Here is an 11,829-nt window from a genome sequence, read left to right on the forward strand (position 1 = left end):
TTTGGCGAAGAGGTGAGGTTGGACGTCTTTGGCTCTGAGTTTAAAAGGGACAATGCAATGAGGATCCTCGTTTTCGCTGTAGTCAGCATGTGGGTTTGCTCAAGTTGCGGTCCGCGCTTGGAATGGCGGGCTGCGGCGCTACGATAATCCGCGCTTCAGCGGGGCATTTGAGTGAAGTCGTCACTGCGCTTGGTGTATAACCTCTTTATATGGATACGCGCTACTACCACTACTAACCTCTACCACTACCTACGTCCTACCACGGCACCTCCGACTCATCTGGTATATCGGCACTGTTCCATGTAAACTCTTCCGTCTCGCTTTCGTTGCGCTTTATCGCCTTCTCTAGTGCACTTTTCACTTCCTTCTCCAGCTGCTTCTCCGCGCGCGACACGCCGTCGTCGTCCACCGGATTATAGAAATGCTCATAGTAGCCCTTTAGTAGATTTTCTTTATTTAGCCCCTTCAAACTAAGGCCGTTGCTTGGGAAGATGTCGGACTGGTAGGGTAGAGGTCGAGGGTTGGGAGGAGCGTATTCAGGTTCGTCTTGGTAGGGGTCGTGCCCGTCTCTAGCCGGGAAGAGCAACCTCTTTGGCGCTGGCTCGGCCTGTCTTTGTCTCTGCTTTTGTCTCCTTTTTTGAATTGTGGCCTTCTTTGTCTCTGACTTCTCGATCCCTTTTGCGGCGCCCTTACCACCGATCCCATGGCCCTCGTCGTTTTTGGCTTTGGCGTTTGTTGTCTTGTTCCCCAATGGCGCTCGAATCCGAGGTCCTATTTGATGAGTTAGAATTCGCTTGATACTTATATCGCCTGGCTAGAAATACGCACCGGTTGGGGTTAGTAGCGGTGTCTTGCCAATAAATTTTGCATTTTCTCCGAGCTTAGTCGTTCCCAAGATTGTCTTTTTGGTTGTAAGGCCTGTCAGTGCGTTCTCATTGCCTCGCTGCAGATATCGCATGCCCGGCGTCTTGGGCTGCTGCTGCTGCTGCTGCTGCTTGGAGGTGCCCTGGTGACTGAGCACCCGATTCTCTTGTTCTCGACGGGTGGAGAGCATGGCAATATGTGGCCAACCCTTATTGGTATGTATGTTCTTCTTTCAAGGTCGCAAATCTCTAGGACGTAATCACGATTCTGTGGAGCAATTTCAGAAGGAGAATGATTGGGTAGTGCTGCGGCATGACCAGGTTCGAAATCGTGGACCGAGAATGAATGGCGCACGTATTGATAGTCTCTGCGCTTGTTCAGTGGACCGTTGGCTGGGCAACTGAGGACGGTGCTTGGATTCGAGGCAGGTAAAGCGCAAACTACCTAATACTAAAGTAGTAGTACTAGCCCAAGTCTGCAAGATATTACATAATAAAGCTTAACCAGGCACCTTTGTCGGCAACGATAAAGAAAAAGAATAGCTCCATGCAGATAGCCTGCAAGGTTCTCCAAAATATAGACGACGGTGAAATCAGTACTACTAGCAGTAGTATCGAGAAAGTGGCTAATTTCGCATTGTATATTGAGAGGCGGCCTTGATTTTACTGCACTCTGGACATGCTATCTTCACACGCTCAGCATGTGTCTAACTTACAGTATGAATGCAACTTTTGCTAGTAATTCTACTATCTTAGTACGGCATGGTACTCTTTACCCTTTGTGTTAGTTTGCATTGTCATTTGACCTGTCAAGTACTGCCTGGGTGAGATGCGTCACGAGAGATACCAGTCGGGCGCCTTGCATGGGTCAAAGTCACCGTTCTCCTTGTTTGCATTTACTGGGCAAGGAGAGGCGATGACGATGATGTAGGCTTGCTTTGTAAAGCACAATCTTTGTAGGGGGGGGGGGCTTTGTTCTTTGTTCGCGCACTGCCCAAGAGCTGCTGGGTACTTGGCAGGTACAGTGCGCGGCCTAGCTCGCGGTCCAGGTCCCGGCTCAGCAGTGCTAAGGCGGCCGGTGTTATTGCAGTACCAGGTCTCTCAAAGGCCTGCGGGGCACTGCCGCCCACTGAAGAAGGCATCCGAACAGGCGGCATCGAGGGGCATCAAGGACACTCTCCTTTACCCCACCCCCTTTCCAGGACCATTCGACATTCTACATATTACGCCTCGAGCCCTCTCCAGACTTTCTTCCAACTTTGTTAAACAAGCAACCTAAGTTAGCTGCATCTTTCACACATCAAAATGGATCGCATCAAGGAGGTAAACTTGCACTTCACGAAGCCTCCTTGCAGGAAAGCTACACCGACCGGACAGAGGCTAACAAGATGAGCTAGAAAATGAACTCGCTCCGCTTGGAGGCTGACGAAGCTGTCGCCAAGGTCGAGGAACTCCAGGCCAGAGTCAAGACTCTTGAGCAGGAAAACCTGGCAAAGGAGCAAGAGATTACCTCGCTGCAACACAACAACGGCCTCCTCCAGTCCGAGGTCGAGAAGCTGGAGACCGCCATCACGGACTTCAAGAAGATCGCCGACGAGGGACAGGAGTCTGGAACCCAAAAGGAGACACTGCAGCGACGACTCCAGCTGCTAGAAGACGAGGCTGAGGAGGCCGACAAGACTCTCCGCGAGGCCAACGAGAAGTATGTTGGCTGCCATACATTCTGCGACCCTTCGACATCTTTCCATGACCCGTCCTCCTGTAATACCTATTGAGCTAGTCGCTAACAGTTTCATCACAGGCTTCGACAAACTGATGTCAAGGCCGGACATTTCGAGCGCAAGGTCCAGGCCCTCGAGAATGAGCGCGATCAGTGGGAGCAGAAATACGAAGAAATGGCAAAGAAACACGCGGATCTGCAGAAGGAGCTGGAGGAGCTCCAGAACGAGATTGGAAACATTTAATTGTACAGTACTTTCTTAGCCAGCACACCTTTTTGTCGCCCCACACCACGGTTGTGCGGTTGGACCCTTGTAGGAACCACCAAGGAACATAGTAGGATGGAGGCGTGTTGATAGACAAGATTCGAATGTCACAAGGAAGCGCATTTTTAGCAGCAGCAGCATTTCAACAATTACGTGTTTCGTCGCCCTGTCCTTTTTCCTCTCCCTGTCCTTCTCTCTTTCGGCTCGGGGTATCTATAGATTGCTGCTGAAGCTGGCAACTAATGTTGTGTCTTTAAAGTCTTCATTTCGATTTGCGCTCACTGGCTTTTGCACTCTTCTTTGCCTTTTGCTTCCTCCCTGCCAGCTGCCTTTCTATCTTTGACTCATAACGGAACTTTTGCTTCTTCTTCTTGGGTCGTACTGGACCCTTTTTTGCTGACTTGTCGTCCTGGTCAGCCTTATCTGCTTCCCCGTCTTTGTCTTCCTCCGCCTTTTCCTGCGGCTTTGCTGGTCTTTCCAGGCCATCCCGTGATATTGACACTGATTCGACGGTGACTGTTGTATATCGATCTTCGTCTATGTATTCTTCTTCGTGGTCAACAATGTCCAGATTCGGCCGGTCTGGAAATCCGTCCCATTCGCCCTCGTTGGCGTTTTCATCTGATTGTTGCTCGGAGGCGTCATCCTCGATCGCTCCAGATTCCCGGAGCAGCTTATTGACGTGCTCAACATGCTCCTCGACTTCTTTCATGCGTTCATCCCGAAGCTATTGGCAAAACATATAATTAGATCAAATAGTCAGAGGCGAATCGGCGGCTTTCCAAGTATCAATTACCTGTTTTCTTGTTCTTATTCTCTCCTCCCGTGCCTTTTTAGCGGCCTCTTCTTGCGCTTGTTTGATACGCTGCTGTTTCCGCTTGTGAAAGCCAGTCAGATATTCGTTTCGTGCGTCGAAGTCGAAAGAGACTTGTTCGACGCCATATTTGCGCTTCCTGCTCGGCGGGGGCAGGGGGCTTTTCTTCGGCCTCGGCTTTGCAAACATTGTTCCTGTGATGCCGATTCTTGCTGCGGCTTTGGCACCGTCGCTAATTGTAAAATTTACTGGTCCCTTGGGAAAAAAGATTTAACTGCACCAGCTACTTTTAGGAGTGCTGCAGGGTGTATTGCCCACTTAGTATTAGCGTATTCCATAATAATGGGCTGTCTCCCAATCTAGAGACCTGCGAGGGATCCGCATTAGCCTTGCCGGTTTTTGCAATAAACGCGATAGCTGCATACGTAATCGGAGGATGATGTAGCGCGCTGTCGCATCCCCGAAGCTCCAAGTCTCGGCCCTTAATCTGCAACCCAGACTTTCTGCAGGCCAGCATCACAACTCACGAACCGGCCATGCATTTCCAGACGATTGCGAGCCTTTTGGCGCTGTCTGGTGCAGCAAACGCCTTTCGCGACTCTTCGCCTTGGATCCTTTTATCAACCTCTCCGTAAGGGCAGCCACCGATAACCTCTTCTGGATGGGAGACGGAGACACTGACAAGTTTCCAGCTTTGCCAAAGCTCCCAGCGCGAATCAGATCCAATCGAGCTCTTCAGTACTGAGCTTTGCGAAAGATGTGCTGTCGACATGCCCGACCGACCGATATCTCATTGTTTCTCAGCCCGGCCTGAACGCCGCTGACCTGCGACGGTCTACTGGCTGTGCCATGCCACACCTTTGCCAAGCCGTCGAGGACAGCCGAATCAACGGCAAAGCCATTGTCTCCGAGGTCGTTGGAGATTTGGCGGGTGCTAATCTATCAGAATTCATCAAATCTGCGTGTGCCAAGAAGGATAAGACGGTTACCGTAGACGACGTCCGCTTGGCAGCCTTGTCTGTAGAGGACAGAACTAGATCATTTTCTGATAACGGTATGCCGTGCTGGGAACGCAATGATTGATCTCTTCCGTGGCTAACGCGAGAGTAGATGATGCACTGGCACGAAGCCTTGCAAAGGCAAATGCAGACAACAGCTACACAATCGTCGTTTTTTCCACGCCACATGAGCCAACTTACGAGCCCGATTTCGTAGACCCCGTTCGCATGGACCTGAAGAGACACGTTCAGAGCGCACAGCTGCAAAAGCGAGACAACAAGACTGACTGGGACAAGCTTCCCCTTTTCGAGAAGTACCAGTTCTTCACTCCCGGTATGGAGCAAGCTACATCAATCCGTTCCTACAGAGACTAATAGGAGATATAGGTATTTTTATGGCCCTCATCACCGCCATTGTTCTGCTTTCTATTCTCGGCGTTGGAATCAAAGCCCTTGGTAGCCTTGAAGTTTCATATGGTGCATTTGAGAAAGACATGGGCCCTGCCGCACAGAAGAAGAATCAGTAATGATAATGCACTGCGCACCCAGCAAGATATCATGTAGCGAGTCTGTGCTTTAAGGATCCTGTAACAGTATTTTTTTTTCTTTCTCTTTAATTTAGAATGTGGGAAATGCATTGCTTTTCATGTGTATCATATCGAATAATATGCTTTGGTACTTTGTCCTATGTCGAGACAATGTGACATAAGTACCTAGGTAGATTGCATCGTGCGAAGTATGACTCTCTTTTCCCCCCCCATCCAGCCTCCCTCAGCCGTATGGGATGACCAAACAAACGCCTAGACTCCTATCATTCCGAAAATCCTCGAGTTCTAATTTTCATGCTCTCATGCTTGACTACTTTTAACTATTGCAAATTGTCAGCCTAGGCGATATTGAAACCTTTTTAGCTGCACACATGTATACTTACACCAGGTGGCTTGGCAGCAGGAAATTCGCAATGCCTTCCTTCACAGCATATTGATGCCCGCAGTTGGCGCAGACCAGCTTTCCCTCGGATATCTGAGTCTCCAGTAACAAGTGGTGAAGATCCCGCATCGTCTTCTCATCAGCCTGCAGCTCTTCCAGTGTAGGGGCTTGCTCAGGCAACGCAGGAAAGCCCAGCTGTTGGAAATAGCAAAGAATTCGAGTCAGCTCATACGGTCCACTGAGTAGCCAGTCATACATTGACCTGTGAGGATGAAATGTTCCAGAAAAGGGAAAACGTCCACCTACCTCTGATGATGTCGTGCGGAGGGCTGTCCAGTCCAGACGTGGCAGCACGTTGATTAGCATATCCGGGTTGAGCTCGATCTCATCCTGCACAAGCTCTGCATCCTGAGGGTGTAAAGGATACGAGTTGGACGATGACTTGCAGGCCTTGACGGCGCACGTAAGGAAGTTGAGACTGAGAACCTTCATTTTTTCTTTCTTGTGTCTTTATTTTTTCCCTGCTTCGTTTTTTCCCTCTCTTTTTCCGTTATAGTTGAATGCGTTCTTGTTGAATATGTGGTGAGCGACTGGCTCTTAAAAAAAAAAAAAAATTGCCCGCGATGCACATTTCCTAAAGCGGACCTCTCAACTACCAAACTAGTAGTAGTTGCGCGACCCACGTGACAGCAATTTGGTGTTATGCTCAGCAACTCTACTTTTCAGCAAGAATAAAATCCTGTCTGATGAATTGATGAGAGTTTCTACGAGATGGCAACTTCAAAATGCCCTTGTAACCATAATCTGGCATTTTATTCATACGGCTCTCATATTTTACTATATCAAGATCGCGCCTTTGAATAACGCTCGCTGCGGGCGTTCTTCAGGCGAAGCGCGAGACCAACGCCGCCAACAGCAACGGCTCCAATGGCCAGCACATAGCCCGTTCCAAATCCACCAGATGTCTTGACAACCGTCGCAGCTGCGTCGAAATCTTCGGAAGCTCCAGCAGCCCAGCCAGCCGTACCGTAAAGCTCTGAAATGGAAGACCAAACTCATCAGCACGTCCGTGACGGAAATTGGATTGATTGATTGATTGAAGAGTTGGAGTGACGATGTAAAGATATGGTAAAGATATTAGAGCTCGACATGAATACCTTCGGGAGGGACCTCCAGCTCGCCGCTCTTGGCAATCTTGACTTCCACCTTGGGACGGTCGGAGGCGGTGGGAGTCATTTCAATCTTCTCAACGACATCATAGCCCTCGAGAACTTCGCCAAAGACGACGTGTCGGCCGTCGAGCCATCTATTGTAAATTGTGTGTTAGATTCCAATCATTGCCTTGCCATTGGCCTTAAGGGGACAAAACGAGCAGGCTTACGAAGTAACAACAGTGGTGATGAAGAACTGGGAGCCGTTGGTGTCAGGTCCAGCGTTGGCCATAGACAGGAGACCCTTCTTGGTGTGCTTCAGCTTGAAGTTTTCATCCTTGAACCTGTCGCCGTAGACTAAAGACGCCAATGTTAATCAACCAAATCCATCCAAAAACAACACCTCGTCCAAGAAGGACTTACTCGACTTGCCACCAGTGCCATCGCCCTTGGTGAAGTCACCACCCTGGATCATGAATTGCTTGATAACACGGTGGAAGGTGGAGCCCTCATAGCCAAAACCCTTCTCGCCAGTAGCAAGAGCTCGGAAGTTCTCAGCGGTCTCGGGGACAGTCTTTCCGTAGAGGCCCATGACGATACGGCCGAGCTTCACATCGCCTTGCTCAATGTCGAAGTAGACCTTGTGGGTGATCTTGGGGCCCTTGACAGCCTCGGCCGTGCGGGCAAAGAACAGCAGTCCCACCACCAGGACAATGGCGGTGGTAAACAGCCGCCTGAAGCTAAACATGATGACTGCTCAATTCGGTGATATCGAGTCGTGGATATCGAGGAAACAGGAATCAGTCCGGCGGCAGGGCGCTGGGAGATGGACACATATACTTGTACCTTACAGCTCGGTCCGTTTCAGGTCCTTCCCCGCCGCCCTTGCAAACATCAGTGGCTGCAGTTGCGTCTTCAAGCCCCACAGGATCCCTTGGCCTGCCTGATGCGGCACGCAACTCAGACACCCACGCGCCAGGTTTAACCAGCATTTACCCGGCTAGCCGCGAATCTTTCAACCAAGCCGCTACAGAGAGATTTCGTGATCGCTCAGAAGAAGAGCGAGGGCGGCGCATTGCGGTGTTGTTCTTTTCGACGTTGATTTGATTTCGACATAGACATTCAAAATGGTACAAATTGGCCTTTTTATAACAGCCTCATGGAAAAGGTCATCGGGCTTACTTTTCTATCTCTAGGTCTTCCTATTAGGAGTCAGCTTCCACGAGGGACAGCTCGTCAAGGTACAACAGACCTCACGAACCGACCGATTTCCTTACGAGTCTCCTTCTTTAATGTACGATTCTAACAATTAAACAAACAGAAAGCCCTCGAGTCCTTCTACGCCCTTGGACCGACTACCTCTGCCCGCATCATGGCCAAGTACTCGATTCACAACCTCGCCAAAGTCGGCTCGCTGGCGCCCAGGACAGTGACCTCGCTTACAGCCGAATTATCACAAATGACAATAGAGACGGACGCAAGAAGACAGGTACAAGAAAACATCAGAAGGTTGAAGGATATCGGATCGTACAGAGGTAGACGGCATGCCATGGGTCTGCCAGCCCGTGGTCAACGAACAAGAACACAGACTGCGACGGCCAACAAGCTCAACAGAGTTGATCGTAGGGCTTAGACCCATATCTAACTGAACTGGACTTGGAAAATTCAAAAGGAGGAGGCTGTGTGCCGAGTTTCGGAGGACGCAAAGGAGTTTGCACTTTACGACCATAAGGGTGGGAAAATGTTCAAAAAGGAAGTAGCCTACAGGTGTTAGGCTTTGTATATTATGTGTACATGAACAAAATAAAAAGCACGAATAGATGCTACATACGAGTATATCTACTACAGATCTAGAATTCATCTTCCAAGATTGGGGCGCCGTCAGCTTTCATCTGGGCTGATACTGCATCCACTTCCTTCCAGACCCGAATGACATTTCCACCGACAACCTTTGCGGCGTCTGCCTCGCTGACTCCTCGTCGCAAGAGCTCAGCGATCAGAGCGGGATATTTGGTAACGTCCTCGAGTCCTTCAGGCACCCTGTCAATTCCATCAAAGTCGGACCCAATGCCAACGTGATCATAGCCGATGAGATCTCCGATATATGTAATGTGATCGGCGACCTTTTCCAGCGTAGCGTTCTCAGTGTCTTCAGTAGGAACGCCATTCTCGTTGCCTTCGTCGAAGCAGGAGATGAATCCAGGGTAAATGTTGACCAACACCACGGAATTGCGCTTCTTCACCAGCTGCAGGACATGGTCTTTGACGTTGCGCGGGTGAGGGCAGATGCTAAAGGCCGAGCTGTGCGAGAAGATGACGGGTGCTTTGGATCCTTCCCAGTCATCTTTTCCGCCGAGGGTATCAATCATTGTATCCTCGCTATATACGCGCAAAGACATCAAGAGTTAGCAAGTGAACACCTAGATGGCTAAATGGACTGGAATCTCCCTACCTGACATGAGAAAGATCGACAATCATGCCAATGCGATTCATCTCGTGGACCAATTTTCGTCCGTCGGGGCTGACGCCGCCCCAAACTGGGGTTGCCTTCTTGAATGGATTGCTCTGCAGAGCGGCATCCGCATACTTGTTGTGGCAGTTGTGTGTCAACGTTGCGTATCTCACACCAAGATCGCGAAACAGGCGCAGGTTGCTAGGCTGGTTGGCGATCTGGTGCAGACCCTCCACGCCCAGGGGCGAAACCAGCTTTCCTCTTCGGAAGGCCTTGAAGGCATCGGCGCCGTCGACATCATGGGCAAAGTCTTCGGGGTAAGCCGCGAAGAGCCTCTTCATGGTATCGATTGCCTGCAACGTGAACTGAAGACCTGCCATAGAAAAGAATTATCAACAACCTGCGCGGGGACAAGGCGAAATGTAAATGAAACCTTACTGGCAGCATAATTCTCATCCGAAAAGTCCGTTCCATTGTCTGGGCATGGAGCGAAGACGCTCCAGAACGCACCACCCGAGCGACCAGTTCTTAGCCGCGCGAGGTCAAGGTGGCCGCTGAGCGTTCCATTTTCAAACGCGCCGGCAAAATCATCGCTCTCGATGTGGTTATCAAAAACGCCGCGGAGGAAGACGGCGAAGTCGACGTGTCCATCTAAGTTGAAAGCGCAGCGTTCGTTAGTCTAGGCGTACAACTTCTGATGCGCATAGCGGATTTCTTACCAATCAGGGGAGTTGTCGTGAGAACTCTCTGCGCCCTCTTATCGACCGTGAGAGTCTTGGAGCAATCGTTGGCGATTCGCTGATAGTGCTGGAAAGCTGGCTTATAAAGCATGCCGATGGTGCCCAGGGCCAGGGAGACGGCGACAGCTATCCGCTTGAAGTTTGGCTTGCGTGGCTCTCCATGCCCGCGACCATAATAGGCGTCCGCGCCCGAGATGGGCAGGTCCATGTACGATTTGCCAGTTCTTGGATTCATCGCGGCGTTGTGAGGCGGCTTTCGAGAAGAGGAAAAAGGAACAAGAGGTTTCATGATCACGGAGTTTATACGGTTGACCAGCACGCCATCTTCCCTATTCGGCGCTACAAAAGGACCTCTGGGTGACACTATCTGGTACACTATCTGGTGGCCGGCAGGGGACCAGATAATGAATCCCGTAGACATGCACCGCGTAGGTTTCTCATAAGCATTTTCCTGTTTGCGACATGATGTTGATTTCGAAGTCTACTAGTAGAACATGCCAGAGTTTCTAGCATATCCTTTATTTCTTGGCAAACTTTTTGGGCTGTCATTGTATTCAGCGCTGCAACGGGGGTTCTAGTCGCGGAGGCGACGGCGCGTTTTGGACGGCTATCTTGCCGAGGCCTGCTTGCTAGCACCAGGGTCACTGTAGATAACGCGGGGGTATACGTAGCCCATTAGTAGCAGTTAAGATACTTTCGTGCTGCCCTGCCGCTCAGCTTGAGGATCTATTGAACGATATATTGTTTATAGATCTCTGTTTCTCATCATCAGCTTCTCGAAGTAATATGTAAGATCGAACTAATGTTGTAAATCGAATCCGGGATGCTATTTGTAGGTAGGTAGTTCTAATTGGTTCGCAGCGCCTGAGATGCTGAGTTGCCCAGTTGCGTTAGCACAGTTTTCTTCCACAGCGCCATAACGTGGCGAAGTAGTCAGTACGACAAACAATGCTGTGTCGACCTCGCTTAAGCAAGTAGCAGATACTAAGACTACATTCGATTCGACGCCTCTTTGCGGAGAATACAGAGCAATCGTGCTCCGCCGTGAGGCTGAGCGCCAAGGCATACAGACACCAGACCCGACGGCATGTACGCGCACCCACTAATACGGAGCTGCAAAGCAAGGTACTAAGCGCTACCAGTCACCGCAGTCTATATACGAGGAGATGGGCGGAGAACCGAACAAGACAAGCTCCTTTATGCAGCTACTCGTGGTATTTGTGTTTGGTAGAGGCCGGAAACTCTTTCCTTTCCTCACCGATCCTAACATTGCTATAAGTACAGGTAAGTTGTTGTGCTAGATGCCTGGATTAGCGGTGGCCGACCCGCCTGGTCCCTAATATAGCACAATATTCAACTTCGTCGCTGACTGATAGCTGAAACGAGGCACTTTTAACTTCAAATTGTCCCTCTAAGCTGACTAGCGGCACATGTTTTGACAAGTGCCACACATGCACAAGCCATCGCAAATTGTGGTGCGCAAAGCAGACCCAAGCTGAGTGAGGCCTGCCTTTGTTGCAACCCCGGTTGATGAAATGTGACGAGACAAAGAAAATCGTTTATACATGGGGTCTACGGAGCAGGAGGAATCTTCGTATTTCTGGCAATCCGACATCTTCAGCAGCTGGTCTGGTCCGTGCCTCGTCAACGATGCCGAGATGATGATGCGTCCCTTTATCAAAGCGTACCTAGGTAAGCACATGAAACCAGGAGCTTCGCACAACATCTGCAGAGCGCCAGCAGGGTATATCATGCACAATGCCGGTACATGCCAAGCAGGTACTGCATTCTATTCTCTTCTATTCGTAGTGCTATGCTCCCTAGAGGTGCAGGAGAGAGAGCGAGTTGTTAGTACTGCATACAGATAGCATGACTACATGCGTGCTATTAATAAAG

At 50.2% G+C, this 11,829-nt stretch overlaps 8 protein-coding genes across 9 annotated transcripts; 3 read left to right on the top strand and 5 right to left on the bottom strand.

Annotated features, from left to right (window-relative positions):
- Positions 1-169: 169 nt before the first annotated feature.
- Positions 170-1,369, bottom strand: TrAtP1_011032 (uncharacterized protein). Its single transcript, XM_014093197.2, has 2 exons — positions 829-1,369; positions 170-771 (listed from the first exon to the last, which is right to left on the bottom strand). The coding sequence occupies exons 1-2, from the start codon at positions 1,052-1,054 to the stop codon at positions 257-259; spliced, it is 741 nt and encodes a 246-aa protein (XP_013948672.2). The 5' UTR covers positions 1,055-1,369; the 3' UTR covers positions 170-256.
- A 668-nt stretch (positions 1,370-2,037) lies between these two features.
- Positions 2,038-2,991, top strand: TrAtP1_011033 (uncharacterized protein). The gene is made up of 3 exons (XM_014093198.2): positions 2,038-2,186; positions 2,261-2,565; positions 2,665-2,991. Exons 1-3 carry the CDS (start codon positions 2,169-2,171, stop codon positions 2,825-2,827), a joined length of 486 nt encoding a protein of 161 aa, XP_013948673.1. The 5' UTR covers positions 2,038-2,168; the 3' UTR covers positions 2,828-2,991.
- Positions 2,992-3,907, bottom strand: TrAtP1_011034 (uncharacterized protein). Its single transcript, XM_014093199.2, has 2 exons — positions 3,645-3,907; positions 2,992-3,575 (listed from the first exon to the last, which is right to left on the bottom strand). Exons 1-2 carry the CDS (start codon positions 3,849-3,851, stop codon positions 3,111-3,113), a joined length of 672 nt encoding a protein of 223 aa, XP_013948674.1. The 5' UTR covers positions 3,852-3,907; the 3' UTR covers positions 2,992-3,110.
- A 236-nt stretch (positions 3,908-4,143) lies between these two features.
- On the top strand, positions 4,144-5,314 carry TrAtP1_011035 (uncharacterized protein). The gene is made up of 4 exons (XM_066114946.1): positions 4,144-4,293; positions 4,355-4,716; positions 4,773-4,994; positions 5,048-5,314. The coding sequence occupies exons 1-4, from the start codon at positions 4,199-4,201 to the stop codon at positions 5,185-5,187; spliced, it is 819 nt and encodes a 272-aa protein (XP_065971043.1). The 5' UTR covers positions 4,144-4,198; the 3' UTR covers positions 5,188-5,314.
- On the bottom strand, positions 5,315-6,374 carry TrAtP1_011036 (uncharacterized protein). Its single transcript, XM_014093201.2, has 3 exons — positions 5,897-6,374; positions 5,592-5,785; positions 5,315-5,528 (listed from the first exon to the last, which is right to left on the bottom strand). The coding sequence occupies exons 1-3, from the start codon at positions 6,080-6,082 to the stop codon at positions 5,525-5,527; spliced, it is 384 nt and encodes a 127-aa protein (XP_013948676.1). The 5' UTR covers positions 6,083-6,374; the 3' UTR covers positions 5,315-5,524.
- A 2-nt stretch (positions 6,375-6,376) lies between these two features.
- On the bottom strand, positions 6,377-7,621 carry TrAtP1_011037 (uncharacterized protein). Of its 2 annotated transcripts, XM_014093203.2 has the most exons (4): positions 7,165-7,621; positions 6,972-7,098; positions 6,748-6,896; positions 6,377-6,626 (listed from the first exon to the last, which is right to left on the bottom strand). In XM_014093203.2, the coding sequence occupies exons 1-4, from the start codon at positions 7,487-7,489 to the stop codon at positions 6,433-6,435; spliced, it is 795 nt and encodes a 264-aa protein (XP_013948678.1). In that variant the 5' UTR covers positions 7,490-7,621; the 3' UTR covers positions 6,377-6,432. The 2 variants fall into 2 exon arrangements, with proteins under 2 accessions (XP_013948678.1, XP_013948677.1); XM_014093202.2 differs by having other exon boundaries at positions 6,377-6,896.
- Positions 7,622-7,701: 80 nt separating this feature from the next.
- Positions 7,702-8,528, top strand: TrAtP1_011038 (mitochondrial 37S ribosomal protein uS13m). Its single transcript, XM_014093204.2, has 3 exons — positions 7,702-7,871; positions 7,938-7,982; positions 8,063-8,528. Exons 1-3 carry the CDS (start codon positions 7,869-7,871, stop codon positions 8,372-8,374), a joined length of 360 nt encoding a protein of 119 aa, XP_013948679.1. The 5' UTR covers positions 7,702-7,868; the 3' UTR covers positions 8,375-8,528.
- On the bottom strand, positions 8,529-10,710 carry TrAtP1_011039 (uncharacterized protein). The gene is made up of 4 exons (XM_014093205.2): positions 9,913-10,710; positions 9,632-9,844; positions 9,194-9,566; positions 8,529-9,120 (listed from the first exon to the last, which is right to left on the bottom strand). Exons 1-4 carry the CDS (start codon positions 10,352-10,354, stop codon positions 8,592-8,594), a joined length of 1,557 nt encoding a protein of 518 aa, XP_013948680.2. The 5' UTR covers positions 10,355-10,710; the 3' UTR covers positions 8,529-8,591.
- Between the last annotated feature and the right edge of the window lie 1,119 nt (positions 10,711-11,829).

Source organism: Trichoderma atroviride, chromosome 6 (genome assembly GCF_020647795.1).
Source record: "Trichoderma atroviride chromosome 6, complete sequence".
Lineage (NCBI taxonomy): Eukaryota > Fungi > Ascomycota > Sordariomycetes > Hypocreales > Hypocreaceae > Trichoderma > Trichoderma atroviride.